At 44.6% G+C, this 15,865-nt stretch overlaps 1 protein-coding gene across 1 annotated transcript in view; it reads right to left on the reverse strand.

Annotated features, from left to right (window-relative positions):
- USP13 (ubiquitin specific peptidase 13) overlaps positions 1–15,865 on the reverse strand; it is a 142,528-nt gene that overhangs the window by 51,884 nt on the left and 74,779 nt on the right. Inside the window, exons 7-10 of the mRNA XM_066346842.1 lie at positions 14,324–14,418; positions 12,721–12,908; positions 6,672–6,743; positions 5,381–5,474 (exon numbers count right to left, since the gene is read on the reverse strand). Of these exons, the coding sequence (XP_066202939.1) occupies positions 5,381–5,474; positions 6,672–6,743; positions 12,721–12,908; positions 14,324–14,418 (449 nt within the window). The remainder of the gene's footprint in view (positions 1–5,380; positions 5,475–6,671; positions 6,744–12,720; positions 12,909–14,323; positions 14,419–15,865) is intronic.

Below are 15,865 nucleotides of genomic sequence, written 5' to 3' on the forward strand. Positions count from 1 at the left end.
GGTCTAGATCCGGACTGGGTTCTGGGTATACTGAAGAGCGCTGCTCATTCTGTTGGTGTGCTTTTAACACTAAAATTTTTAACATGATATTTATGTTTTAAAAAAGAAAGTATCCTAGTTATGGGTGCATACTGAGTACAGCATTTGCAGGTAGAAAAAAGGATGCTTGGATTTTGTGTTGAAATACTTCAGAAAGGAAGGAAGGAAAAGGGAAGGAAAGAGCCGAGTTTAGGAACTAAGAAACCAGACTGGCCGAAGAGTGACTGCTGAAGTTACCTAATGGTACGTGGAGATTCATTACACACACTTTGCTCTCTACTTCTGTGTGTATCTGCAAATTAAAATAAAAAAATAAATTTAAAGGCTAGGCTCTGGATAAGGCAGTTGCTTACTTACAAGAAACTAAAAGCCAAAATAAGAACCAAAGAACTAGGTCAAAGAAACCACGTTTCCTGGTTGGGAGTGGGTTGAGGACACCACGTGAGTGTCCCCATATGGACCTATCACTGCACAGGTTCAGAGGGAGAGACCAAAGCTGACCAGGAGTCAGCCCTCCCTCAGGAAGCATGCACTCTCCCTGCAAGCCAGCCTCGGACACCTGAAGCAGTGGCCGGTCCTGACAACTAACTCTAAGAGGGAGCCATGAACAGTCACCAAAACAGCAGCCACCCAAGGAACCTGTTGTATTTATAGCAGGGGTTGGGGACCTTTTTGGCTGAGAGCCATGAACACCACATATTTTAAAATGTAATTCCATGAGAGCCATACAACGACCTGTGTACGTTACACATTATCCAATAAAACTTTGGTGTTGTCCCAGAGGACAGCTGTGATTGGCTCCAGCCACCTGCAACCATGAACATGAGCGGTAGGAAATGAATGGATTGTAATACATGAGAATGTTTTGTATTTTTAATGTTATTATTTTTTTATTAAAGATTTGTCTGCGAGCCAGATGCAGCCATCAAAAGAGCCACATCTGGCTCACGGGCCATAGGTTCCCAACCCCTGATTTATAGGATACTGTACTTACTTCCTCCATCAGCAACTGCAAAACAAATGAGCTAAAATTAGAGAGAAGACTACGGTGTTCAGAATCCTTCCCAATCCTTCCCAAGTGCTTACACAGGCCTTTGTGTTGAACGCTGCACAAAGAAGGTGGCCAGGCACTGTCCCCTCATACTCTCTGGAGCCTGATGCTTTAATTAACAAACAGGAAGCACAACTGACAGCCTGCATCACATCAGAGCAACTCTTGTACAGATGTACACATTGTAAGACCGCAGACCCATCTCAGCCGTCCCCACTATACAAGTGCATGCCATCTACTGACTAACCTTTAAACAGAAGCCCTGGACCATAGCTCATAACCCAGATCCCAATCCCAAATCTCCTAAGCCGAAGAAACAGAAGGCATTCCCCATGCTATTTTTCATATTTCAGAAGGTGAGGAAAATTTGCCCCGTGTCGGAAAAGGTTAGTGGCAACAAAGTTCTTAGTTTAGGGCTAAAATTACATCACCTCCAAGTAAAACACTGGTTATCTCATCTTTATCAAAAACTGAGACCATCAGCCAGTTATCAATGATTATTTATGTAGGTCATCAAATGAAGTGCCACTTATAAAAGGCAGTTTGTTCAGAACACAGAATTGTCTAAAACATGTTATCTTTGGAAAAAGAAACAAATTATAATGTTCAGCATTAAAATGTGCGAAAGCACTGTCATAGAACGCATTAAAGCCAGGAATATTTTTGAAGAAGAAAAGTATGCATTTACAGAGAGGAGATTTTATTGACCATAGACACAACTTAATTTTTAAAATCAATTCAAAAGCGTATGTAGAAATGGCAGTGCCCAAAACAAACACTGCAGGTCTCTTTATAGATGAAAAAGTAGACTAAGCATGAATATATAAAAACCAGATTTCACCTTGGTCCACAGCAGATCGATTTAATTTCAGGAAATATATATTCTAGAAATGACCCAAGATGTAAGTCCAAGGTGCGAAACCCCAGGTACCGGGCTACCTGGTAATTCTGCAGACTTTAAGCACTCCCTTTGTTGTCCACGCAGAGGCCCTGGGAGCCTGAAACAAGTACTAGAACAACTTTAAGGAAGCAGGATGGTGCAGTGGTCAAACGCACAGACTCGGGCCAGGCTGCCTGCTGGAAAACCCACTCTCCCACTCACTGGCTTTGTAACTTTAGGCCAGTTTTCTGGGCATCGGTGAACACACAGGAAGAGCCCAGCCTTCCGTTGGTCCTACATAATGTTAGCATCCGTATCACTGGAGGTGGTGGCCCTGCAAAAAGGCATTCCCGCCACATGGCTCTGACCCCTCCGTGCTCTCTCCCCTCTACCACACGTTCCTCTCATAATCTATCCTCTTCCTTGAGTCAGCACATCTTTCCTCTTCGGGGCATTTCAGGTTCATTCACAAACCCTGGAGGCCTGGGACAAGACCAAAGGTCTCCTGACATCTGAGAGAAGAGAGATTCTCACAATTTGGTTTCTCTGAAACCAACTGCCAGTAAAAATCCTGATGCCCCAGAAAGCAAATCCCTCCCATGTCAAGGGGAGTGGAGATTTTACCAGGAATTACTTGCCTATTTGAGATTGAAACCAACACCTTCAGGACTGCAAAGAAAATCATTTGGTTAACTGAAGCTCATTTTGAACACTGAAGGAACCCTATGATCTTGGCCTCTCGGAGCAAGGAAAGGCTTTTACAAATCATTTAGGTCAGCCCTGGCTAGTTGGCTCAGCAGTAGAGTGTCAGCCCAGCATGTGGAAGTACTGGTTTCGAGTCCTGGTCACAGCATACAGAAGCAACACCATCTGCTTCTCCACCCCTCCTCTGCCTCTCTCCCTTCTCTCTCTCTCTCTCTCTTTCTCTCTCTCTCTCTCTCTCTCTTGCTCTTCCTCTCCCACAACCATGGCTCAAATGGTTCAAGCAAGTTGGTCCCAGGTGCTGAAGGTGGCTCCAAAGCCTCACCTCAAGTGCTAAAAATAGCTTGGTTTCCAAGCAACAGAACAGTGGCCTGAGATGGGCAGAGCACTGCCCCACAGGGGGCTTGCCAGGTGGATCCCAGTCGGGGCACATGTGTCAGTCTGTTTCTCTCCTCCCTGCCTCTCACTTAATAATAATAAAAAAAGGGTTACACACCCAAATACCCAGCCTATCAGCCAAGTCAAAAATCACAAAAGGACTGGAGAGAGCTGGGGACTGTGTGAAGGAAGGGCTGTTACTCAGCTCCGGCCAACTGCTTTCAGGCCCAGAACTGCCACAGGTTCTAAGTGTTTAAGAGAAGCTGAAAATTCCAATATTTATGTATGGCCCAAGCAAAGCATACCTGCAGGACATATACAGCCCAAAGGCTGCAAGGTTACAGACAGAGCAAGGGTCCCACCTGCAATTCTAAGACCCCTGGAGATCACAAATCTACCATATGAGAGTCACTAAATCCAATGGCAGGGAGGGGCAAGGGCACTCCCTTCATTGTTTGTGGACTGAATTAATAGTGTGCCTTACTCATGTAATGTACAAGAACTCTGTGACATTAACAAAAGTAAATTTTACTTCCAAACACTGTTAAATTGATAAAGAGATTCTAAAAGCACAATAGTCATGTGATGTACACACTTTATTTATATATAGGTGGAAGGGATAAACTTTATGAAATAGAAACATTTCATAAATGGTATATATACCATTGCAATACTCCCAATCACCACCCAGACCAATGCTGCCACATGACTGTTGAGAGTGAAAGTTTAAGTGACTTGCCACGGTCACACTGCCCCTTGCAGACCAGGAGAGGAAGCCAGGCTCCCAAGTCCCCATCGAGTCTCCTCCTCCACCAGGGAGGGTGAGCTCTGCCCCAAGAGTGGCCTGACAAGTAACCTCCTGCATGAAAACCCAGGGTAAATGTGATCAAAAACAAAATTTTGAACCAAAGTTTTTTCCCACCGTCACCGCTTCAAAGCTTGCCAGGGGCTTAGAGGTAGAAGGACCATGGCTAACCTGACACCCCAGTCCTACACCCAAACCATCTCCTCAACTGCAGCCCAGACAAGGGTCTTCCCATCTCACTCGAGTGAATAAGGAACTCATTACCTTGCAAGGCCAGATAACAATCCAACTGGAGAACTCCTCTTCCTTTCCCCGCAACGCTGGGCTCCTGGCCTTGGCCACACAGAACGTCTACAGCCCTCTCTACCTTCCTCATGACCTACTTCTCTCTACCCCCAGACACTGCTTCTATATGTTCGTACGTTCCCTTCCTAGTCGTTCCATTTCCCCAGGTAACTAGCTTCATTACAAAAGAAAATGTTTATTCACTTCCAGTTCTTACTTTTAGTCTGCAGGCATGAGTTAAAAATGACCGATGTAAGATGAGAACACAAAGGTCAAACACTTGAGCAGTGGAATTGGAAGGACGTGCCCACGAAAGTCAAAGCAGGGTGCTCTGAAGGCAGAGCAGGGGTTGGGGAAGGGGGGCACGCATGCCACTCAGGCCATCTGTGGCACTGGGAGCCACGGCTGCACACACAGCCACGTTCGCCGCGCTGAGGAACTCCAAGGGCACTGCTCAAGCAGACCAGGTTGAGAGTAGCACCCTCTGGAGTTGTGCAAGAGAGCAGCCCAGACAGGCATAAGGGGCCCCTCCTGCAGGTGTGTAAAAATACAAGTCTAGCTATTAAATGAAGCACATCTTCCAGTTACTCTATGAATTAATAGTGACTAAATGGTCAGTGAGTGTTTCAGATTTGTGCTTACCAAGCCCCCTGGCAGCTTACCGAAAGTGAGGACTGCCCAGATTTGTGCTTACCAAGCCCCCTGGCAGCTTACCGAAAGTGAGGACTGCCCAGATTTGTGCTTACCAAGCCCCCTGGCAGCTTACCGAAAGTGAGGACTGCCCAGCCCTCCCAGAAACTCAGAATCGTCAGCACTGGGGCGACCTAGGAATGTGCGTGTGTTTTTGAACAACCAGCCTCTTGAGAAATCCTAGCAAACAACACTGAGCCTTAGGAGAAGAAAGACACAATAAGCAATAAGGGCCAAGACTGTGTTACCAAGGAGAAATGTTTCTGTTCTGTAAGGTTTATCCCTTCCACCTCAGCTCTGTTTTATGAAGAATCCTGTTTCTGAAGACCATCAACAACGGCAGTGACGTAAAGCACAGCTCCTGGAAACCACGCCGTGGCTGTTCCTCTTCTAAGAGCATGCAGACAGATACCCCAGACTCCTGAATGTAATAGCTATTCTGACAGCCTGTCAAATTTACAGCCACCATTTGCCAAATCATAGGAAATCCACATTCAAGCTGGTAAAAGTCCCTGCTCCCTCCACACCAGCATGGCAACCAGACACATACCTTATGTTCCTCTTTCATCACCTGTTCAATGAGCTCAGACCTCACAGGAGGTTTGGAATACTGGCCTGAGAGTAGGCCATGTCCTAACTTAGTCCTGGACAGCAGGGAGAAACAAAAACAAAAAGGTCACTGTTGTTTCCCTTTAGAGATATTCAAATTATCTGTGAATTTCACTAAGTCCAGTTACTTTCAGGTGAACTCCTTTAGTTCAATTACTCACAATAACTTACTTGATTCTATTTGATACTGATTCTATTTTCAAATTTTCCAAAGTACTTTATAGATAGTTTTATTAATTTCTTGCTTCTTATAAAAGTAAAATAAGTTCATTATGGAATACAGGTACTTTGAAAAATACATAAAGAATAAAATAAAGAGAATTGCCTTTAATTCTGCAACCCCAAAAAAAAACACTATGAACACTTTAATGGCGACTTTGCTTAAAGACTATAATTAGGCCTGACTAGGTGGTGGCACAGTGGATAGAGTGTCGGACTGGGAGGCAGAGGACCCAGGTTCGAAACCCCGAGGTCACCAGCTTGAGCACGGGCTCACCAGCTTGAGCATGGGGTTGCCGGTTTGAGCATGGGTTCATAGACATGAGCCCATGGTCGGTGGCTTGAGCTCAAATGTTGCTGGCTTAAAGTCCAAGGTAGCTGGCTTAAACACAAGGTCACTGACTTGAGCAAAGGGTCACTTGCTCTGCTGTAGCCCCCAGTCAAGGCACATATGAGAAAGCAATCAATGAACAACGAAGATGCCACAATGAAGAATTGATGCTTCTCCTCTCTCTCCCTTCCTGTCTGTCTGTCCCTATCTGTCCCCCTCTCTCTGTCTCTGTCCCTGTCATAAAAAAAAATGAAGAAAGGAAAACTACAATTGGGGGCCCTGGCCAGTTGGCTCAGTGGTAGAGCATCAACCCAGCATGTGGAAGTTCTAGGTTCGATTGCTGGTCAGGGCACACAGGAGAAGTGACCATCTGCTTCTCCACCCTTCCACTACTGTCTGTCTCTCTCTCTCTTCTCGTCTTCCCCTCCTGTATCCATGGCTTAAATGGTTCAAGCAAAGTTGGTCCTAGGCATTGAAGATGGCTCCATGGCCTTGCCTCAAGTGCTAAAATAGCTCAGTTGCTGAGCAACTGAGCAGCAGCCCAGACAGGCAGAGCACCACCTGGTAGGGTCTTGCTGGGGAGATCCCAGCTGGATCCCGGTCGGGAGCATTGGGAGTCTGTTTCTGCCTCCCGCCTCTCACTTAATTTTAAAAAAAGGAAGAAATACAATTGGGCACTTACATCTGTGTGTTGAAATCTTGTGTTGGATCCAAAGGAGAGTAGTCAAATATTCTTGGAAGATTTCCTACATATCTAGAAAATGAGAGGCGACAGTCAAAACATAGTAATTAAGAGATGAACAGAACCAAATTAAGCCACCATCCTAGGTAAGACCCCCTTACCTTTCCGTCAAAATCAAACCATCCACCTGGGGAAAGTGATTCCTTAGCTCCTACCTCTGCGGCCATATTCATGGGTCTCCCTAAAATGTTTATGTTTCCATCAGTGGATCTCAACCCAGGGTGTGAGTTAGAATCCCCTAAAAAGTCTCTTTAAAAAATGCAAAAGCCAGAGAGCCACCCCAGGTTGTGATTTCACTGTCTGAGGCTGGGCCTGGGATTTGGAATCTTTTCCAATTTCCCCAAGTGATTCGAACACGTAGCCAGAGTCAGGAATGACTGGTTAATGGCATCACAACTGCTGTCTCAATGACAAAGATGAGGAATTGCTCCAGTCATGTCAAAATGAACAATAATGGTAACTGCAGTGACAACTTTCATTTCTTGAGGGTTTCCTATGTTACCTGGATGACTCTTTATTACAACCATATGAGGAAGTAATTAGTATCGTTATACCATTTGACAGATGAGAGACACTGGGGTGCAACTTCATTAGATGGCTTCCGAAGTCACCCAGGAAGAGGATGAAGAAGCCCAGCGGACCCAAGCAGCCTAGCTCAGGAGCTGTGCTCCAAATCACCGTCAGCTGTGCCTGCCCCACCCACAGGCCCTTGAGCCAGCCACAACCCATCCTCCTGCCCGGTTTATCCTGAGAGCAGTGCTGACTTGAACCACCCAACGCCTATTTCACACCCTCTGCTTTGTGTTGTGCATCTTTTCCCCTCCAGGTCTTGACTCTGAGCCTGAAAGAATCCAGAAGCAGACCTCTTTCCCTGACCCTTCATGACCCTGCTCTGCCCGCTTCTCTGCCCTCATTCCCACCCTTCTCCCCCAGCCCACATGGCCCCAGCCACGCTCGCTCCTGCTTCAAGGTCAGGCTATCCTCAAGGTCAGGCTATCCGCGTCCCTTTCCCGACATTCTCCCTCCACAGATCCCTGCTAGCTTCTCGGGTCTGATTACAAGGCACGGCCCACCCTTCCTAATTCCCTATCACTGAACCCTGGTTTATTTCCTTTTGGCATGTGTTACTGTTTGCAGTTATATAATTATTTATGTTCTTGTTTACTATCTTTCTAGAGATTACATACTAGAATACAATATCCATAAAGGCAGAGATTCTATCTAAATCACTGTACCTCTAGCACTAGAACAGTATCTGACATGTAAAAGACACTCAATAAACATATGTTGAATGAATACTTTCATAACATGTAATCCCAGAACCCATTTCTGTAACTGACTACTTATAAACCAATAGAAAACAACATTATTGCAATAAAACCTTAGCAGAGAGCCATGACAACTACTAGTTATCAATGACCTCTAATGGGACGCCTCGACTACTAGAAACCTCAACTAGTGACTCCTGCTGTCTATAGACTCAGAGTTCATATCCCAGATTATGCACCTTTGTTAAAATTAACATAGTACATTTCTCTAGGACAGTCCTATTCATGACTTTTGGATGTGTCAGTAGGGCAACAATTCCACCCAGAAATTTTCAACAGATCAAGAGGCAAATGATCGATAAACCAAACTTTGGAACCAAATTATTCAGAGCCAGAGGCTACACTGATGAATTCTTAGTAACACACAACATGATTAACTCATTACAATCCAGTTTTTTCATACCTTGAAACTTGACAAGACAAAACAAACTCTTTGGGAAGATGAACATTTGTGAAAAGGTTTATGTTTTCAGGCAAGATGGAGGATAGGAATAAAATTAAATGGGATAAATCTTTGATGTCCAAAAAATCCATTTTGCAGCCCTGGCCAGTTAGCTCAGTCAGTTAAGAGCGTTGTCCTAACAGGACAAGGTTGCAGGTTCGATCCCCAGTCAGGACACACACAGGAAGCAACCAATGAATGCACAACTGAGTGGAACAACAAATGCTTCCCTTCCCCCTCCTGCCTCTCTCCCTTCCTCTCTCTATCTCTAAAAATAGATTAAGTCTATTAAGTCAAGATGGCTTGGCACTGTCCAGGAATGCAGAGGTTGCTGGTTCGATTCCCCTGGTCAGGGCACACACAGGGGCAGCTCAATGTTCCTGTCTCTCTCCCCTAGCCTCTCTCTCAAAATATAAAAAAATTCCACTTTGCTAGTAATTTATATTCCTTTTCTAATCAACAAGGAATATCAACCACTACAACAAAATTAAATTAAAACACAGAATGCTAGATTATTTTTAAATATATATTATATAATTTTTAATTTTATTTTTTTTCAGAGAGGCAGGGAGAGAGAGAGACAGTAACATCAAGCTCTTCCCGCATGTGCCCTGACTGGGGATGGAACCAGCAACCTCTATGCTCTGGGATGACGCTCCAACCAACCAAGCTAACTGGCCATGGTATATATTACACATTCAGCTTGTAATCTACTGGTTCTCAAACTAAAAAATGTAGTTTGTTATCTGAGAATCCGTATTAGTTGTCATTCAATTCATACACCAGCTTATTTAGATTTGATCCTCATCAGAATTATTTTGAAATGGTAAACTGATGGCAGACACGGTATCAGAGAGTCAGGCTGCCATTCCCAAATTACACTGTGATTGTGTATAAGTTATTTAGTCTCTGTGCGAGTCACTCTTTCTACTTAGAAAATGGAGGCACTGCTCCTGCACCTAACTCCATTGCATTAGTCCTGCTGGGGGAAATAAATGTGAGGAGAATGTATTTCATTCCAGTGATAGTTGCTTAAAAAAAAAAAAAGACAGGCGATGAGGATGAACAATAAAACATTCATGTTCTAATAGCTACAGTTTAGAAAACAATATTATATTAAATATATGAAATTCTGAAACACTTGAAACAACACTGGATTCAAATCTTAAATCCAAAACACAGACATGAGGTACATTTTTTTATTGAAGAAAAAAATTCAGAAAGGTAATGTTCCTCAAACTTTGGAGTATAGAAAGAATTTTCAAAACCTATAAGCTGTAAATCACTAAAAATCTTGGGCTTTGTAATAAAAGAACACAAGTTTCTTCATGCTAGTTTAACAAAAATAATAATTACATGACACCTACCATAAGAATATTCCTTCACTATTTAAAAAAAAAAAGCCTGCAGCATGAGACGTGTGAGCTGAAGCTACCTTGTTGCCCCATCAAATGGTAATACAACGAGATATGGTTAAGAATTAATAAAAGCCTGACCAGGTGGTGGCGCAGTGGATAGAGCGTCGGACTGGGATGCGGAAGGACCCAGGTTCGAGACCCCGAGGTCGCCAGCTTGAGCGCGGGCTCATCTGGCTTGAGCAAAAAAGCTCACCAGCTTGGACTCAAGGTCTCTGGCTCCAGCAAGGGGTTACTCGGACTGCTGAAGGCCCGCGGTCAAGGCACATATGAGAAAGCAATCAATGAACAACTAAGAAGTCACAATGCACAACGAGAAACTAATGATTGATGCTTCTCATCTCTCTCTCCGTTCCTGTCTGTCCCTGTCTATCTCTGCCTATGTAAAAAAAAAAAAAAAAAAAAAGAATTAATAAAAACAATAGATTACACAATGCTGCATCCCTTTGAAAAGGTTTTCCTGTCGCAGAGTTTCAGATTTGCTCTTCCTTCTGTCCAACACTCTCTGCCTCATTCCCCTCAACTATCCATCAAAGTGTATGGCTCAAGCCCTGGCCAGTTGGCTCAGTGGACAGAGCGTTGGCCTGGCATGTGGATGTCCCAAGTTTAATTCCCAGTCAGGGCACACAGGAGAAATGACCATCTGCTTCTCTTCTCTTCCCCTCTCACAATCAGTGGTGAGACTGGTTCGAGATTTGTCCCCAGGCACTGAGGATAGTTTGGTTGATACAAGCATCGACCTCAGGCAGTGAGAATAGCTCAGGTGATTCAAGCATTGGCCCCAGATAAGCATTGCCGGGTGGATCCTGGTTGGGGCGCATGCGGGAGTCTGTCTATCTCCCTCCCTTCCTCTCACTTAAAAAAAAACAACAACAACAACAAAAACAGCATATATCCCTTTGTGTGTCCTTTCTTTAAAGAGATCCTCCTGACCACCTCCTTCCTTTTCCTTTATGGAACTTACCATGTTCACAACCATGCAGCTGTTCTTATAGTTATTGATTTACTGTCTGTTTCCTTAAGTGGGTTCAGGTACCATGTCCCTTCGTTTATCACTGAACCTCTCACAGCCAGTACACTGCTGAGCAAAAAACCCACTCTTTAGTGGCTGCATAAAAAATTAAAAACCAGGCATGCAAAACTGACCATAAATTTTCTAAGCCAGAAAACAGTAAGAGGTAAGTCTTCAAATACCAAGCGAAGAAAGAAAAGGATATCTGATGCACTCTTTACTTAGACACTATTAAAGCTATTAGCATTTCAACACCACCCCATAAAAATTGCCCTGTGCTGTTATGCCTCGTGTGCTGTCTGCCTGTCTGCCTTAGCACATGTATGTCCTCTTCCATTCTGGAACCAAAGTGAAAACCTCACTTTGGAAAACAGTAGAGACTATTTTCTAAACTGAGGCAGTGGCTGCCCATAACCAACCGCCCAGCCCCAGGTCCCAGTCTCCGTTGCTCCGGTCCCGAGCACGGCCGGAAGAAGGCCAGACAGCTCCTCCGCCCTCCGTACATGCACAGGTAGAAAGTGCCCTAAACCAGAGCCATCCAAATCATCTTCAGGGAAGGGTGGCTTTTCTGCTCTTTCAACTCATGTAGATGATACATTTAAAAAATACAATAAAAATAAATTACAGTATTAGAAAAATGAAATGCCACTTATAAAACATTATGTCAAATTGCTACAAAAACTGCTGAGGCTCACTTCAATTTCCTTTTTTATCTCACTGCAGAGCCACACCCAACAGTGTGAGGATCAGCCCCCTTCTGTGAATCACATTTTCTTTTAAATTTTTATTTACTGATTTTAGTAAAAGAGGAAAGGAGGAAGAGAGAGAGAGAGAGAGGAACATCGATCCATTGCTGTATGTGCCCTGACCGGGGATCAAACTGGTGACTTCTGTGCTTCCGGAAGATTCTCTAACCAGCTGAGCTATCCAGCCTGGGCTGTAAATCACATTTTAAAAACTCTAAATCAGGGATCGGGAACCTACGGCTTGCAAGCCAGATGTGGCTCTTTTGATGGCTGCATCTGGTTCACAGACAAATAAAAAAAATAATGTTAAAAATATAAAACATTCTCATGTATTACAATCCATTCATTTCCTACACTCATGTTCATGGTTGCAGGTGGCTGGAGCCAATCACAGCTGTCCTCCGGGACAACACCAAATTTTTATTGGATAATGCATAATGTACATGGGTCGTTGTATGGCTCTCATGGAATTACATTTTAAAATATATGGCATTCATGGTTCTCTCAGCCAAAAAGGTTCCCAACCCTTGCCCTAAATCCTGACCAGGAGGGCAACACTGACCAAACAGACCACAGCATCTCTCCCAGTGCATGTATCGGAAGGGATTTGGCAGGCTTGCTGTGAAGATTAATGATTAACACTTTCTTGGAATAGAGAGTGATAGTCTAACAATGGAAGACATTATTAGTATGACAAATCCCTGTGGGAGGATTTTTCAGTTGAAAAAGCTCTCCCTGTATCACCTGATTCCCATAACACTTGATAAGGGTTCTCACGCAGCTTCAGTGTAAGAAGCCACCCTGACTCTACTGGCCCTGGAGGGGACAGAGGCAGTGCTGTGCACCAGGCCCGGGGGCGGGTGGGGGGGCGGGGCTGGGGGGGACACTCCCGCTCCAGCGTTGTGCACCAGGCCCGGGAAGGGGGGGGGTTGGGGGGGACACTCCCGCTCCAGCGCTGTGCACCAGGCCTGGGGGGTTGGGGGGCACTCCCGCTCCAGCGCTGAGCACCAGGCCTGGGGGGGCGGGGCGGGGGGGAGGGCACTCACGCTCTCTGGAACTCCGGGATGCTGAAGATGGCCTGCATGACGGAGCTGAGGTAGCAACTGTTGCCCAGGTTCTTGAGGCCCGTGTACCCGGGGCCATACATGGGCTTCAGCTTCGTCCCCGTCTCCTGGATCACTTCCCACTCACTGACCCGGGGCTTGATGTCATTGTCCCGGAGCCCATTCTCTGTCTGGGGCAGTCATTGAAGAAAAATAACTTTAGCCGGGATCATCAGTGGATGTCCCACAAATTATTTCTAAAAGCAATGGAAGTTTCTGCCTCTTCTTCTCCCCAAGTAAACAGAGGAATAATTAAAAGAGGTGAGGTGCTGATGGTTGCACAATGTCAATGTACTTAAATGCCACAGAACTACACACTTAAAAATGATGTAAATGGTAAATTTTGTTATATCTCTCTTTCCACAATAAAAAGAAATTAAAAGACTTAAAAGTAAGAAAGACTGAAAAGAAGATAGGAGAAAAAAAGACAAATAGGAATAAAAAAAGGAGCAAGTAGAATAATTTCAAGAGAGGATAAGACACAGCAAAGCAAACAAAAGGCAAGGCAGCGGACAGGAAAATGAAATGAAAGCGCGGAGCTTCCAAGCGCCTGGCAACAGGAGGAAGGCTTAAGGAAGACAAAGAAAATAAATTAACAAGTGACATGAGTGAGAAAGAGGAGCTAGGAGAACGTGAGGAGAGGAAGACAGGCTGCGAGAAAAAGGCTAAAAACAAAACGCGCACATTTAAGTAGCTCCTCATCTGGCCAGATATTACACAGCCACGAAAGCAACTTGAAAATACATTAAATGAAGCAAAGCTCTTCCATCAACAATAGCACATTGGCTTATTCTTTCTACACCTCCTTCCAAGGAGCGCTGCTTCCCTTTAATTTTAAAGGTTATCTCCCTATACCTTCTCCCTTTAGTGAACAAAGAGTGATTCATGCAACTCTCCATCAAAGGAGATTTTGCAAATAAATTCCAACGAAACAAAATGATACCTGATGAAGTGCCAATTTTATTATAACATAAAAATGTCCAAGCTGGTAACCAAAAGAAAATGCCAATTAATCATATTCAAAAAGTAAACACAAACATTAAAACCTAGAAAATTAAGATTCATGTTAAAGAAATTATATACTAAATAAAACAGACAGTGCCCTGGCCCTGGCTGGTTGGCTCAGTGGTAGAGTGTTGGCCCAGCGTGTGGAAGACCTGGGTTCAATTCCTGGCCAGGGAACACCCTGGCCAGGAATTCCCCCTCTCCTTCCTTCCCCCTCTCCTTCTTCTCTGTCTCTCTCTTCCCCTCCTGCAGCCAAGGTTCCACTGGAGCAAAGTTGGCCCGGGCGCTGAGGATGGCTCTGTGGCCTCCACCTCAGGCACTAGAATGGCTCTGGTTACAATGGAACAACAGCCCAGATGGGCAGAGCATCGCCCCCTGGTGGGCATGCCGGGTGGATCCCAGTCAGGCACATGCTGGAGTCTGTCTCTCTGCCTCCCCACTTCTCACTTCAGAAAAATAAAAAAATTTAAAAAAAAAAAAAAAAACCAGACAGTGCTCTCTCCACAAAGGTGGGAACAGAGACAAAAGTATACTTTCTCACCCCGTGCATATGAAGCATATCAATTCCAAAATGTGCTAAGTGCGTGGCCAGATGAGGATCTGAAACAGGTTCCTCTTCTTGAAAAGAATACACATCTAGAGGTGAACAGAAAATAAGCGGTAATCAATCAATCAATAGCGAACATACATTTATTGAGTTCCTACTATGCACCGGGCTTGGGATATACTAATGAACAAAACAAAAACCTCTTATGAGTTACAATCAACTGGGAAAAGACACATGATAGACAACAAACATAATAGGTATTTTTTGTAAATGATCCATATATCAATTCTTGTGACACTTCAGGAATAATAAAAAAAAAATTCGGCCCTTGGCCAGTTGGCTCAGCGGTACAGCGTCGGCCTGGCGTGCGGGGGACCCGGGTTCGATTCCCGGCCAGGGCACATAGGAGAAGCGCCCATTTGCTTCCCCACCCCCACTCCCCTCCTTCCTCTCTGTCTCTCTCTTCCCCTCCCGCAGCCAAGGCTCCATTGGAGCAAAGATGGCCCGGGCGCTGGGGATGGCTCCTTGGCCTCTGCCCCAGGCGCTAGAGTGGCTCTGGTCGTGGCAGAGCGACGCCCGGGAGGGGCAGAGCATCACCCCCTGGTGGGCAGAGCTTCGCCCCTGGTGGGCGTGCCGGGTGGATCCTGGCCGGGCACATGCGGGAGTCTGTCTGACTGTCTCTCCCCGTTTCCAGCTTCAGAAAAATACAAAAAAAAAAAAAAATTCTGAAACTAGAAAAGAACAATGTCTAAACTTAAAATAATTTAAAATTGGACAAACATAAATGCCTAATATTTGATTTTTCTAACCAAAACCACAGTGGCACAACTATAAGTTCAGGAGAAGAGATGTGTAAGGGAGGAGAGGGGCAACATGGTGAGCCCACGACAGGCAGAATCTGTGGGGCAACACTGGCAGCAGGTGAAAGGTTGGGCTGGGGTGGCAGATCCAGGACAAAGCACAGTTCTGTCTGTGGAACCCTCTATAACAGCGATTTTCAACTGGTGTGCCACGAGAATTTTTAAAACCTGCAATACCTAACTCTTTAGTCAGGGACGCTGATCTCTTTTTCCTTAGATTATCAAATAAAAAGATGACAACAACCAACACAATAACAGCTGTCTGATGTAAATGCCCTGTCTCAAACCATAAATAGGTCATATAATAGAGCTGCATCTTATTGGTCATACTACAATATAAGGTTGCACCTGATTGGCTAGTTCTTGGTACCATAAATCCTTATATACAAGTATAGGCATCTGTTTTGTTTTAAAAATCACTTTAGAGCAAAAAGGATAGGTAATTAGTCTTTTAATTTTTTTTCTATTTTTGTAAATAAATAGAAATTATACCCTTTTTTTGGTCAGATTGGCAAAAAAAACATTTTTTGGTGTGCCACAGAACTTTAGTAATTTGTTTACGTGTGCCATGGGATGAAAAGTCTGAAAATTACTGCTCTATAGCTTCAGACCTATTAGCTGGCCAACGGCCACCTCCCACCTGCCCCTCTTCCCTTCTCCCCACTCTAGTGTCCAC

This window comes from Saccopteryx leptura, chromosome 8 (genome assembly GCF_036850995.1).
Source record: "Saccopteryx leptura isolate mSacLep1 chromosome 8, mSacLep1_pri_phased_curated, whole genome shotgun sequence".
In the NCBI taxonomy this organism is placed as follows: domain Eukaryota; kingdom Metazoa; phylum Chordata; class Mammalia; order Chiroptera; family Emballonuridae; genus Saccopteryx; species Saccopteryx leptura.